This window comes from Eretmochelys imbricata, chromosome 8 (genome assembly GCF_965152235.1).
Source record: "Eretmochelys imbricata isolate rEreImb1 chromosome 8, rEreImb1.hap1, whole genome shotgun sequence".
NCBI classification, from domain to species: domain Eukaryota; kingdom Metazoa; phylum Chordata; order Testudines; family Cheloniidae; genus Eretmochelys; species Eretmochelys imbricata.
Window position 1 is genome coordinate 34,376,924 of NC_135579.1, and position 15,074 is coordinate 34,391,997.

Below are 15,074 nucleotides of genomic sequence, written 5' to 3' on the forward strand. Positions count from 1 at the left end.
GACATGCACCACTGACAGAAGGAAAGCAGTGTGGACCTGTAAGTCAACCTAATATAGGTCACCTTGTTTGTAGTGCAGACACATGCGTAATAGCGGTCAAAATAAACCCAGCCTTGCTGTTCCCAGTTGGGGTTAATCCCATCAATCACATAACATCTGTTTTATGCAGAACTCCAGATCTTTGATTAAGATTTCAAAGTTGCTGATCCAAGTCTTCCAAATCAACCTATCATTTGATAATTAGCATACACTTACATTAATGGTGGTTAATGTGTTCTTTTCTCAGCATACACACACATTAATGGTGGCTAATCTCTTCTTCTCTCAGCAGTATAATTACATTGAGCATAGTGCAGAACTTCGTAAAATTGCTTTGTGGTTGCTTAAAGGCTAGTTTAAAGCTATATACCGTATATTCAGAACTAGAAACTAATCATGTGTGTTAAGATCACTGTTAGAATTTCTTAATATAAATGATTACATTTGAGCTCAATATTCTCCTAGCCTCATATCTGCTTAATCAAAGCCAAGTTGTAACCTTCTTTCTCCTTTGCAACACTGCCCATATCCCTACTGTACCATAGGCTCATGGAATCCACTGCTCTTCCTTACATAGGTTTTGGTTTTGAGATTGGTGTTGGATTTTTACGCTTGATGTTTGTGTTGAACTTAAGTACTTTTTTTTAAGCTTTCTATATTTAAAAGTACTTAAATTGTGGCTTATGGTTTTGGCTACATGTGAATTGTCCACTATGGTTGAAGTGAAATGCAAAACTCTTTAGGGGAATGCTTCTTGTCCCATGAGTGACCACTTTGGACTAACCATTTTAGTACTTAAAATGTTTGGGTGAAGGTCAGCCATCAAATGTTCGTGTACTGTCTGCATCTTTTTATACCAATGTGAGAGTCGGAGTCATGGGCTTTCATGCTTTCTGATGGAGTCATAAGAGTTTCAGGACTTAATTATTGCTCTCATACAGGATGTGCTGCAAGTCTGAATCAGAGTGAATCAAGCACAAGAAACTGTGTGGTTGTCAGATCAATCAAGAAGGGATCTAAGACTTTGTATTTGAAGACTTTTTTGGATCAGTCTCTAGCTTAGACCTCTGAAAACCCCTCTAACTTCCCCCATAGTTCTTCTAAGAAGAAAATGTAGAGGAAGGAAAGCATGAGATGGGAAGAAACACCAATAGCCTTGTTGAATAAGGAGGTGAATCCAGAGGTCATTTTTAGCTTTCCATTGGTGTAACCTGCTGTTTTTCTTACTATTTAAAGATGTGAATACTGTCTCCTGTCCAACACAAAATATTGTATTTATCTTAGCCTCTCTTGCTTTACAGGCTGGACGCAAAGAAAGAAGTGACGCACTGAATTCTGCAATAGACAAAATGACTAAAAAGACCAGGGACCTGCGTAGACAGGTACAGAATGAGTAAAATATTAATGTAATGTAGTAAGTGTTTATAGAAATTAATGCAATTCTGAATGTTTCCTATTGGAAATGTTTTGTTTATCTGACTGCTTTACGTTCTGTAATGACAGTAGTTTCGCTCTTTTTTTTTTTTTCTTGTCTAGTTCATTGAAAGCTAGAAGCTTACAGCGCTTTGTTTGAGTGACAGTATTAGGGTTTGAATTGCAATCTCCTATAGATAACTATACAGAGAAGACATTTTAGATGTTGAATTAAAATAAAACATTTTGGACTCAAATTACAAACAAGTACACCTGTAGCAAGAGTGTGTATAATGCTAACACTTAGGGACAGTTCACTATTAAAGGGGAAAAAGTTCACTTTAAACCCAAATGTGGATGTAGCAAAATATATAGGAGAGTTGAGTTTATTTTAACTTTTCAAAATCCTTACGTTGAATTAAATACAAAAATAATGGTGTTAATTTTAATATTCAGCAGGAAAAGTGCAGATTTAGTCACTGAAGCTAAGCCAATATCTTCACATTTTAAATAAATATTAATGTGCTCAAATGGGGGGTTGCACTGACTTAACCAATTTGATTAAATTGGCGCAAAAACTGCGTGGCCAACCTGAATAGAGAGAGCCCTGGTCACACACAGCAACAGAGGGAGCAATTGCTTAACAAATATTCAAGATCCTTATCGTGGTTAACATTTTCTTGTTAAGATGCAAGAAAACAGCAGTTGAACTCTGTGCCGAAAATCCCAACTAATTTTCATTTTAATTCTTAGCTCCGCAAAGCTGTTATGGATCATGTGTCCGATTCTTTTCTGGAAACCAACGTTCCACTTTTAGTGTTGATTGAAGCTGCCAAGAATGGGAATGAAAAAGAAGTTAAGGAGTATGCACAGGTTTTCCGTGAACATGCCAATAAGTTGATTGAGGTAAGGTCATACAAACCAACTGAAGTTAACAGTTTTACTAATTTTAGCATAATTTCTAATTTTCAAACTGTTCTAGCAGTTAACACATTTTATAGTATAAATAGGCTTGGCATAATTGGATTAGATTTTTTTCTAACTTCAATGATTAATATTAATTTTGTTTTGTACCCTTTTTACAATTGTTAGATATCAAGGGGAAGAGATTTGGTGTTAGGGTTAGGGCAGCGTGGAAAGTGGTGTTGCAGGGGCTTCCTGCCTAGCCGAGAGGGCCAAGATACTTGGCCTCAAGTTGCAGGGGAGGCTGCAGTCCTAGCCTGGCAGAGCAGAGACCTCCCAGCCAGGACTGTGAAGAGGAGGATGAGCCCTGGGCACGGGGTGCTGCTGCTGAATAGTGGCTGGTGAGTGAGAGAGTGGGGCCCTGACCAGCAGAGTTGCAGAAGGTCTGTCATAGACCCCCTCTCCCACTCCCATGACAGTGGGACTGCAGGCGCAAATGGGAGAGGCTGTATTGCTGCCCACGGTTACCGATAGATCTTTTTCATTGATTTCAGCATGTCATCGGAAATTGATGTTTACTGACATATATCGATTTTTAGATCGAATCCTGCCAAGCCTAGGTATAAACCTATGCTGACAGTTTTCTACAGACTAACTCACTTACGTAAGTGGTGATCAACAGTTTCTTTTTCCATAGCTTGTGTTTTTTAGTGATCACGTACAGCATAAAAAGATGCATCGTATTTTCAAACTATACTTTGAATGTTTGTAAAGTTGTAGTTTCAACCTGTGGATTTGTTGTTTGTCTGGGTATACTACACTAACTGAGATTATTCTAAGCAGAGACATAAGTAATCATTGTCTCCTTCATGCTGGTGTATTGAGTCCAAAATATATGTTGTTGTAAATGTCATTTGAAACATCTGTTATTGCTAGTGAAATTGGTCTTTATGCAAAGGCTTGTGGAATGAACACTACAAATTTCTGTACAAAAATAAGAATTTTGATACAAAAACCTTAGATAAGGTCAATTTAAGAATATTATTTGAAAACATAAGTCGTCAAATGGAAATTTTTCCTGTCTGTAAGACTGTTTTCTAAGAACACTAACTTAAATCGGAGACTTATCAGTTTTAATTAAAATACATAAGACAAGTCCATCTACCATAAAAGTTAATGTCTTTGGCAACTGGTATTGCAGTTAAGAAAAAAATTCAAGTTCATTCCAGGTCTTACTGCATATGTCTTAGTAATAATGACCTGCTGCCTTATTATTCACATTTAGTTTTGTGCAATATTGCAAACAAAATTATAAAGGAACATAAATCTACAGTTGTAATTGTTTACTGCTCGTGCATAGTTAGATTTTTGCCAAATCTTTAAAAGTTTTATTCTGTATATACTGTCAAGTGGTCGGCTGAATGATTAATTCTCACCACTAACCTCAATTGCAGTCTAAAAAGTCAAATGCTGATCAAAATGTACTGTATAATAATCCCATTCTGCTGTTGAACTACAAATGAGTCCATGTGACTTTTAGAATAATCTTGGGTTTTTCATACAACTCTTTTATTTATTTTTTCTTCAGGAACAAGGCAGTTGTCAATCTTTCATTGATCTGACTCCTGCATTAATTCTGCAAGCCACTTTCTCACTAGTTTAAGGGACTCTTGGTACCATCGCACATACACATGAGAGACTGTAAGGTCTTTCAGCACAGGAATCACATACGGCTAGATAATGTTTTTGTTGAAATAGTTAACATATATTTAAACAGTTTGGAGGTAGTATTCATAAATAAAGCAAGGGGAATTAATTTAGACTGCAAGGACAACCTGAATCCCTGACCATGCCTAATACTTTTTTATTTAATTGGCTTATTCAGTGACCTCAGTGCCCCCAAAAACCTCTTTTGGTTTTGGTTGGTACTTGGTGTAAAGCAGTTCTGCCTTTTGTTTTTTCCATACATTATGCTTATTTGATTATATGGGAAGTGTGAAAAATTAACTCTAATTGTATGGCAATATCTTCTATAAAATGGCATTCCTCCTGAAGTGTGGAACTTCTTTATGCAGTTTTGGAATCTGGAAATCACCTTATGATGTATGTCAAAGGAAATAGATAAAGCTTTCGATTAAATGTGCTGTGATGCTTCTCTAGAGCCAGAGCTAACTATAGACACATGCATCTAAATAGTGGTACATGTGGGGGTTTTCAGAAACTTGGGGAAGCTTTCCAAAATGTCCCCAAATTGTGCATGTCAAAGGCAAAAACATGCTGCATTGTAGCTCTCTAAAGTACACCTTGTGGATAGTTCACTTTTACCTCAATATATTCATCCATCTGGATATGAAGTCAAATGCTGTAGGAGATACTCAGGGTCTAAGGCAATGGGTGCCAACAGAGAAGCTGAATAGGGACTGTGTTGTGGCTGAAACACTGAGAAACCAACTTTCTGTAACTTTTAAATTTGGCTTTTGACTTTTATATACTCAGCGTAGTAGCTTTAATATAGTTTTAATGGCGTTTTCTTAAAAAGATTAAATAATTCAAATTTTTTGCCTTTGCTCTTTAGCTAGATAGTACTGGAATAAAGTCGCTTCTGTTCCAGAATAGCATCCACACAGGGAGTTATACCAGCATAGCTATAAAGATATAATTATACCACTGTAGTTATGCCAATCAGTTTCCCCATGTAGGCGAGCCCTCTGCTTCTACTAGTTCTAGATATGTATGGCTTGAACAGTGAGCAGCTGTCATTCTCAGCACATGAGGCATTATTTGATCTTGCTTGTGTTTAAACACAAAGCAGCAAATTATATTTTTTGGAGAGTCTGTGCAGTCCTACATTCTGTTGCTCAAGAAAATGCTCTTGTGCAAGTATGCATTAAACGGAATACTTCTGACTGGAATCAGACACTACTAATATGATGTGCTACATACAGCAACTCTTTAGAGATCTTTGGTAATCACTTGCTTTCAGAAGTGTAACTGTGCCTATAAGAGTAACATGATCTATTGGACTTATTTACAGTGCACCACAGAGTGAACTACAGGGCTGTGAATTGCAGAGCACACCAAAATGTTGTGCTCTAACTGTGCCACTGGACATGCAGCTGGCATGAATTAAAAGGTACTTCTCTCATGTTAACTTAGTCCTTCTGAAGGAGGACCATGTTAACATGAACCCTAGTAGGTAACTTTTAGTTTGCTACAGTACAGTCCACAGAGGGCATTGAGAGAGCGACATTTTGGTGCACTCTTCAGTTATCCCTTTAATCTGCACTGCAGTGCAGTGTAGGCATAGCCTAGATGTTTACAGACCTCTTCCAGGAGCGTATGTGCATTATACTAAAACATTAGCTTCCAATTATCTGCCTCCTTTTCCTTAGAAGGAATAGAGTGCCTTTGCAGGGTTGTACATCGTGTCAGTTTGCCCGTTAACTCTCCTTCGAGTGATAGCTCATGTGCAGTCCGATAGGTGTGCGTGCGCCGCGTGCAAGATCGTCGGAAGGTTTTTTCCCCTAACGGTACCTATCGGTCAGCTGTGGAGACACCTGGAGTGGCGCCTTTATGGCAGTGTGTATAGGTCCCTGCCGCCTGCTCAGTTTCTTCTTACCAACAACAACGGTCATTGGCGCAGCTCAGTCTCTTGCATTCACAAGTGCCTACCTAGTTGTTCCCTTTTTTTAGTTGTATATAGTTGTTCGCTTGTGTTACATTAGTTGGAGGTCCTTCGGGGGGCTTCCCCCCAACCCAGTCCTAGTTTCCCCAGGCACCAGGGCATGCCTCGGTTGCAGGGGTTTAAGGCATGCGAGAGGTGTGCGAAACCTATGCCCACAAGCGAGCCACATGCTGCCTGTCTCAAGTGTTTAGGAGAGGGCCATCAGACAGATAAGCGCCCAATTTGCAGGAGCTTCAGACCCAGGACTAAGAGAGAGTGGGACTATCGTTTGAAGCTCCTACTGATGGAGTCGGCCCTCCGCCTACAGCCGCCACTGGAAGAGGCACCAGCATCATCGGTGCGCAGCGCCCCAGCACAGGATGTCCTGGCACAGAGGAAGGACTCCTCCAAGGAGCATGGGTGCCACTCCCCAACCTGTAAGGCCAGTGCCACCAGCTGGCACCGTTCGCAGTCCCCAGTGCCACATAAGAAAAAGAAGGCAGACAAGGGTCGTTCCCCCATCAAGAAGCTGCGAGGGAGCTCCAGTGGGGTGCGTTCCCCGGCAGAACACCCATGGTCTGGGCCTCAAGACCCAGCACCGTTGACTCCAGCCCCAGTGGGAGGCCCGTCGAGTCGGGTGCTGATAGACTCCCTCACTCAGAAGGATTTGGAGGCAGCGCAAGACCTCATTGCCATGATAGTGCAGTCCTCGGCCCCGCACTTGCGGGGCCCGGCACCACAAGCCCAGGCACTGTCATCAGCACTGGCTGAAACGTCTAGCCTGGCACTGCATGTGATTCCATCACTCTTTGCCGCACTGATGGCGGCACCACTTCTGGTTAATCATCATGGCAAGTCTATGATGTTGTGGCGCTGCTCACCATCTCCCTGTCCCACAGGCTGCTGCCTCCTTCTCACCAAACGAGGCGGTGGCAGGCACCACCACCCTCCCGGCGATGGACACCAAGGGTCACCAGGACCTCCTTAGGAGGGTGGCCCTAAACGTCAGTCTCCAGGAAGAGGAGGTCATGGAGGAGTCTGACCGGATGGTGGACATCCTTGTCCCTGAGGGTCCTTCTAGGGTGGCCTTGCCCCTCATAAGAACGTCCAAAACACCACTGAGGTGCTTTGGCAAACTCCCGCCTCTATATCACCTACCGCTAAAGGGGTGGAAAGACAATATTTTGTGCCACAGAAAGGGTATGAACACCTTTTCACCCAGTCCCAACCGGGGACATTGGTGGTCGATGCGGCAAGGATAGCCAGGTCCTGCGCCTAAGTCACGGGACGCTAAGAGGCTGGACCTTTTCGGCCGGAAGGTCTACTCGACTGTGGGGCTCCAGCTTTGAGTGGCCAACCAACAAGCTGTACTCAGCTGCTGTGCTTTCAACTCTTGGAGCTCTTTGGCAAAGTTCCAGGAATTACTTCCTGCTGACTCTCACAAGGAATTTAGCGCGCTCCTTGAGGAGGGCAGGGTGGTTTCCAGAACCTCCCTCCAGGCCACTTTAGACACAGCGGACTCAGTGGCACAGACCATGGCCATCGCCATTGCAGTGAGGCACAGTGCATGGCTCCAGGTCTTGGGGATAACACCTGAGGTCCAGAACACAATACAGGCCTCCCCTTCGACTGTGTGGCCATGTTCGCCCAAAATACAGACTCTTGCCTACACAGCCTTAAGGACTCACGGGCGACTTTGAAGTCTTTGAGGTGCACACCCCAGCACCTCAAAGACAGCCTTTAAGCCTCAGACCTTGTCCCGCTTCTACTCTGGGCCTCCTAGGCAAGACTCGTCAAGGAGACGGGGCAGAAATAATAGGAGGCCCCCTCCTCAGGCCAAGGCCAGGGCTCAGCCAAACAGCCCCGGGCCCGAAGCCAAACTTTTGAAATGCGCCCGAGGACGGAGCATCAGCTTCAGTCTTCGATCCTTACCCCTCCCCACTTTGTGGATCAACTCTCCCGCTTCTACTGTGCTTGATCCCAGATCACTTCAGGTTGTTGGGTCCTCAGCACAGTAGGGGTGGGATATGCTATCCAATTCTGTTCCCTCTCACCCCCACTTCCCTGTCCCTCTTCAGGGACCATTCTCATGAACAACTCCTCATGCAGGAGGTGCAATCGCTCCTCGCTCTAGGGGCAATAGAGGAGGTTTCTCAGGAGTTATGGGGCAAGGGATTCTATTCCCAATATTTCCCCATCTCCAAGGCCAAAGGTGGGTTCCAGCCTATCCTGGACCTGCAAGATCTCAACACATTCATAAGGAAGGTGAACAATCTCTCTGACCGCCATCATTCCTTCCCTGGATCCCAGGAACTGGTACACCGCCCTCGACTTGAAAGATGTGTACTTCCATATATCTATTATCCCGGCCCACAGATGTTTCGTGGTCAGGGTGCTCTTGTTTGGGCTCTCAACAGCACCTCGGGCATTCACTAAGTGTATGGCGGTCATGGCAGCCTTCCTCCACAAACATTAGGTCCAAGTACACCTCTACCCTGTTATAACATGACCCGATATAACATGGGTTCGAATACAATGCGGTAAAGCAGGCCTCCCGTGCCCTGGGTCTGGGAGGCAGGAGCTGTGGGTGGGCACTTTTAGGGGCCCAGAGTGGCCCGGCTGATTAGTGGGGGCCAGGAGCAGCCTGCTGTGCTTCCCTCACCCCGGCCCAGCCATGTTGCTCGGGGGAGGGGCTGGGGGAAGGGATTTCTTCCTGTCCCCCCGCACTCACCAGCAGCGGGGGGGGGGGGGGGGTCCACTTCCTGCCTCCAGTGAGTGTGGGGAGGTTGGGGAAAGGAGTACCGCGGCTGGGAGCTGGCGGAGTGGAGCAAGCTGGGGCCACGTTGCTTTGCTTCCCGCCGCTGCTGGTGAGTGCCTATGGGGGGGGGCAGTCGGGACAAGGAGCAGGGGGTGTGGGAAGGGGGTAGGGTCCTGGGGGTGATTAGGGACGGGGGGATCTCTGGACGGGGCAGTCAGGGGACAAGGAGCAGGGGGGCCAAAGCAAGTTTGATATAACACGGTTTCACATATAACACGGTAAGATTTTTTTTGGCTCCCGTGGACTGCGTTATATCAGGGTAGAGGTGTATTCCCATACCTAGATGACTGGCTCATCAAGGCCGAGTCCCAAGCATGGGACGCACAGCACGTGTCCCTGGCCCGGGCCACATTCTACAGGCTGGGCCTCATACTGAACATGCCCAAATCCACACTGGCCCCAACGCAGCAAATAGAATTCATAGGGGCTCTCTTGGAGTCCACGCAGGCCACGGCATTCCTGCCGGAGCTGCACTTCCAAGCACTCTTGGACATTACCGAAAACCTTCGCCAGTTTCCCACAACCACAGCCAGAAATTGCGTGAAACTGTTGGAGCATATGACAGCCTGCATATATGCGGTCCAGCACGCCAGGTTACGTCTTCAGCCCTCCATGTCTGTTTGGCATGGGTGCACAGGCCGGGTATGGACCCACTGGACACAATAGTTAACCTTCCCCTTGGATCACCAGAAGGCTTTACACCTGGTCTTTCAGAACCCTGGCACGGATCTCTACCACTTGATCGACAGGAATAACAGCCATCTTCTTTGTGGACCAGCCACAAGAGGGGAATGCAGTACATATTCTGCCAGTGGTTTACACAGCTATTTTCTAATCTAGACAAAAATAGAACACTGTGGATCAGGAATCCTGGGTTCTTGGCTCCAGGATGGAAGTATTGTTCACTTATTGTTTACTAAAGCAGTAGCAATGCGGATGAAACTTGAATCTCTCATATTGGAGACCTGGTTCTAGTCTCAGCTCTTCCTGAAGTGACTCTGCAGCCTTTCTCTCAACTTCTTTTTATAATGGGGGAAAGATAATTGATTGCCTTCTGTGGCAGGGCTACAAATGCTTGCTCAATAAGAAGGGTTTTGAAGTGCACAGTAATAAAATACACATCAGTAGAGGTGAGATTTGAACTCTATGCCTTCTGGCTCCCTAGGCTGAACTTATTTTGTTGCACGCTCTTCTGTCCTCCTGGCAGAATGTCACTGGCATGCCCCATGGTGCAACTGTGCAACCAAAATGTGGAACATCCTACAAAAATCTGGCACACTTGAGAGGTCTGTGCATCACAGATAAACAATAGTTTCCATGTCCCAAAGAGCTTCAGTTGGATGCCCAATTGAGTTTGGTGACTCAGTCTCAATAGAAGGGGGAAACTAACTACATTTTATTAATTTGAGGGCTGTGTGTGGATTGCCTCACTTCCTCCTGCCACAATGGATAGCATTCTTCAGATGGCTTTCAAAATCACTATGTTAACCCATTAAATTAGCTATCTTTTACCCTGCATTATAATGGAATTAATACAAAAAAAGAAAAATTGAGTATCAAAAAGTTATTTTGAGAACAGATATGTTAAGGTGACATAGGAGAAGTCCTGCAGAAATGAATTATAAATTATAATGTCCCTAACTAAAAATGTAAGAGGTTACTCTTTTCCCCCTCATCTTCAATAGCATCAGCAGTCAAACCTACAGCCAGGGTGGATTAATTTAAATCACCAATTTTAATCACGGTTTAAATCTGCAAGCAAGAAACCGTGATTTAAGCAATCATTTTAATCGTGTTTTCCATTTGTAATTTTTAGTTATTTTCTTAAAGAAAAGTTGATTTTCTTTGGTAACCAATAAAACATGTTGATTTGCAACTAAATATAGCCTTTACACTAAATTTGGTGGTGCTTTTAGCTAAATACGAGGATACGCTATCTATGCATATTCATTTTAAGCAATTATATAGCTTAACTTACATTTATTCAGATTCTTAATTTGTCCATTTTTGTTAGAAAATGAAAAATGATTTATTAGGTTATTTTTTTTACTCTGTTTTGATGGAAATTCAAGTTAAGAATGCACAAAAATAGCACTTGAATTGTTTATTAAATAAAACTAGCTTAAATGTGCTGGACACAAGAAAAAAGGTTTGTGTTTTGCATTTAAAACCGATTTATTAAAGAAAGGAAATGTAGTAGTGAATTGAACTGATTGTAGGTCACGATTTTTGGAACTAGTGTATCTCATCTGTACATTTAGGTTTTATTCATAGATCAGAAGAAGAAAAGAAACTTTCTTGCTTTTTCTACTTCCAATTGGTTTCTTAATTCTTTTGACAATAGTATCTTCTGTACAGAATGAACTAGTCATTGAACTGAACTAGTCTCTGTGCAGAAGACACTATTGTCAAAAGATGGTTTAACACAGGGGTCAGCAACCTTTCAGAAGTGGGGTGCCAAGTCTTCTTAAATTACAGTAAATAAATGGTTTGCCAGTAATACATTTTACATTTACAGGGGCCAGCGGACAGAACCCCAGACTGTCAGCGGGCTGAGTGGGGTCTGCGGCTGGGACCCCAGCTGGCAGGGACTGGCGGATGGAACCGCGGACCAGCAGCAGGCTGAGCTGCTCAGCCCGCTGCTGGTCTGGGGTTCTGGTGGTCGGCCCCGCTCAGCGCACTGCCGGCCCAGTGTTCTGTCTATCAAGGCTGGCAGCAGGCTGAGCGGGCCTGGCGGTCAGGACCGCAGGCCAGCAGTGGAGCTGCCGGGACGAGGGGCTGGCAGACTGAACCCCAGGCCAGCAGCAGAGTGCCACTGTAAATCAGCTCGCATGCCGCCTTTGGTATGCGTGCCATAGGTTGCCCACCCCGGTTTAGCATTTCAACGAACCCTGGTTCCTGGTACTTAGCCAGTGACTCACTTCAGAATTTGGCAGAATTATTTCTTTTGATCACATTGTCGCACTGGGAGCTCATGGTTGGCTGAATATCCACCATAACCCCCAAATCTTTGAGTCACTGCTTCTCAGGATAGTGCCCTATCCTGTGAGTATGGCCTAATTCATTGTTCCTAGAGGTATACACTTAGTTTACCCATGTTAAAACACATTTGTTTGCTTGCGCCCAGTTTACCAAGCAATTGAGATTGCTCAGAATCAGTGACCTGTCCTCTTTATTATTTACTGTTTCCCTCTTTTTTTGTCACCTGCAAACTTTATCAATGGTGGTGGTTTTCTTTCAGGTCTTGATAGACATGTTAAATAACATAAGGCCAAGAACTCATCCCTGTGGGACCCCACTGGAAAAATACCTGCTTGGTGATAATTCGTTGTTTACAATTACATTTTGAGACCATCAGTTAGCCAGACTTTAATCCATTTAATGTGTGCCATGTTACTTTTTATCTTTCTAGTTTTTAATCTGTTGTGCAATACCAAGTCAAATGTGCTGATTTGCATTAATTATCCTCTTTTAATTCTTTATTAATCCAATCCCATATTAGCTGTTCCATTATCTTGCACAGGATCAATGTCAGGTTCACTGGCCTATAATTACTTGGGTCGGTCTGTTTATCCTTTTCAGAAATTGGCATATTAGCTTTATGGATCTATCCCAGTACTCCAAAACGTACTGAAAATCAACATTTATGATCCAACGAACTCCTCAGCCAACTCTTTTAAAACTCTTGGGCACAAGTTTTAGTTGGACCTGCTGGCTTAAAAATGTCTAACTTTAGTAGCTAATGTAACATCCTCCAGAGGTGCTAGTGGAATGGAAATAATGTTCTCCTCATATGATGAGACTGTGTATCCCCAATATAGAATAGAAATACTGAATGCTTCCGCCTTTCTTGCATTTGTGGTTAGATGTTGACAGATGTTTGGCTCTGTGTGTATGCGCGCACAAGCTTATTTTCTTTGTGTGCCGCCCTAGCCCTGCTCAGACAGCTGGCACGGCAGACCTCAAGTGAATCACACAACGACCACAAGATCCGTTAAGGGACGAAAGCATCCAGCCAGGTTTACTGTTTGACAAAGCATGGGTACTAGTATTCCGCAGACTCTACCATACCACTAATACATGTATTCCTGAAACAACAGACCAGCTTAGTGAACGGCGGGTCTTTTCATTCCTCTCTAAGGCCAGACAAATACTTTTTTGAGAGACGTTTTTATACCCCGATACAAACAAGTTAGTACTGCCCTTTGACATAGTTACGGCCCCCGATGTCACTGGTTATCACCCATTCTCTTGTACGTGTTGGTTTGATTAAAACATTTTTATTACATACTATCATCGTGACTGTATCTTTTAGGAGGGTACAGTGTGTTCCTGTTATCCTTGGGTAATGTTTTTGTACCATCCTTGATATCGGGATGTTCTGGTACTTAATATTGGGATGTGTTTGCTTGAGCACTTTTTGATGAGCACTTCTTAGGAATGTGTATTTGCAATATTAGCCCTCTTTTTGCCAAATTTTGTGAGCAGATTTTGCCTCATACCAGGCCTCTAATACAAGGGCTTATATTTCAGGCGCTCTTCCTACTACAGCATTATGATAATTCTACCATTTCCATCTAGAAATAGGCCAATATCATTTTCAGGGTTCTTTTTGTTCCTATTATACTTAAATTCCTTATTGCCCTTAACTCTGCTGGCCATAGATTTCTGCTGATGTGCCTTTGCCTCCCTATCAATTTTCTATCATTCCTAACTTCTGATTTATATTTGTTACTGTCAAGGCTGATACCCCTCTCTGGCACTTCGAGTGCAGAAGGTGTGGGCCTGCAAGGATTCTAAAAATTAATACTGGCCACTCCAGGCTGGTATTAAACTCCCAAGGTTACAGCTTTTCTCTGGCCTTGGTTGGGTAGATGCTGCCACCACCCAAATACAAACCCCTTGGAACCCAGGAAGGCGCACTTGGGAATTCCTTCCTATGAGGTACCCTCAAGCCCTTTCAACCCACTTCCGGGAAAGAGCTGAGAAAGAAAACAAAGGAAGTTAGCTGTTGCCCCAGCTAATTAAACAACATATGCACAAACCTCTCAGGACACCAAAAATTCAATCTTTTTCTTAAAAAAGGGTAAATTTTATTAAAAACAAAAAGAAAGAAAATACATCTGGAACTTAGGCTTTTGCTAGATTTAAAAAAAACCACTTACAAAAATTAAACATCAAGAATAACCTTCTTGAGGTCCAGCTTAAAGGTTACAAGAAAAATAAAAAGCATTTGGGGTTAACACAGAGGAGTCCACAAGCCAATAAAAATAAACAGAAATAAACCAAATCATGTCTTTTTAAACATTCTTGATTTACTTACATATCTGAGTTGTTAAGTAAGTAGTTCTAGATATGATCTGATGATTTTCATATCTGGCCTTCAACTTCTCACAGCATAACTGCTCCCTGGAGAACCACAACACCCAGACAAAGGGAAGTCTTTTCCCAATTTTAAAAAGTTCTAGCCCTCCCTTTGGCTCTTTTGATCAGGTGCCCACTCCTTTCCTTTTACCTGTGGACTTGTTAATCCTTTACAGGGAAAGCAAGTAGAGAACAGCTACTAAGAGTAATTTTATAGCTAACTGGCTGGCTGGGTTCCCCTCTCTCATGTATCTCAGTTACTATCGACTTCTCCTTTCTTCCATTTATGTCTTTTATTTTTTTAAAAAAGTTGTATTAGTGGCCTTCACTTCCCCTCCAAACCAGGTCAGTTTTTTTCAACCAGCCCAGCTGCCTTACTCAATTGTGTAATTGTGGCTTATGGGGCCTTTAGTAAGGTGTTTTTAAATGATTCCCAGTTGTCATTCACATTTTTCTGATTAAATTTTCTCCAAGCTGATTTGGATCATAATTGTTTTTTCAGCTTTGTGGAATTGGCCACTTTTAAGCTGCGTGTGTAATATTACTGATCTGGACTTTATTCTGCTTCCACATTATAAATGTGATCAAACTATGATCACTTGTACCTAAGCTACCATTATTTATTTTATTCTGTGATCTGCTCCTCTTTTATATGTTAAGACAAGGTCTAATAAAGAATTCCCCCATGTTGGCTGCAACATTTTTTGAGGTAGGAAATTGTCATCTATAATGTTTAGAAATTCCAGGGATGCTTTAGTATTGGTAGCATGAGATCTGAGCATATGCCACTCAAATTGAAATCCCCTCCTGATCACAAAGTTTTATTCCTGCATGTTAGTTAGGCGCATAAGGAGGCAGTCATCCTGTTCCTTA

The 15,074-nt window shown here is 43.1% G+C and overlaps 1 protein-coding gene across 1 annotated transcript in view; it reads left to right on the forward strand.

Moving 5' to 3' along the window:
* Positions 1-15,074, forward strand: part of CTNNA1 (catenin alpha 1) — a 206,099-nt gene that overhangs the window by 128,695 nt on the left and 62,330 nt on the right. Inside the window, exons 8-9 of the mRNA XM_077823834.1 lie at positions 1,341-1,421; positions 2,206-2,358. Coding sequence (XP_077679960.1) covers positions 1,341-1,421; positions 2,206-2,358 — 234 coding nt within the window. The remainder of the gene's footprint in view (positions 1-1,340; positions 1,422-2,205; positions 2,359-15,074) is intronic.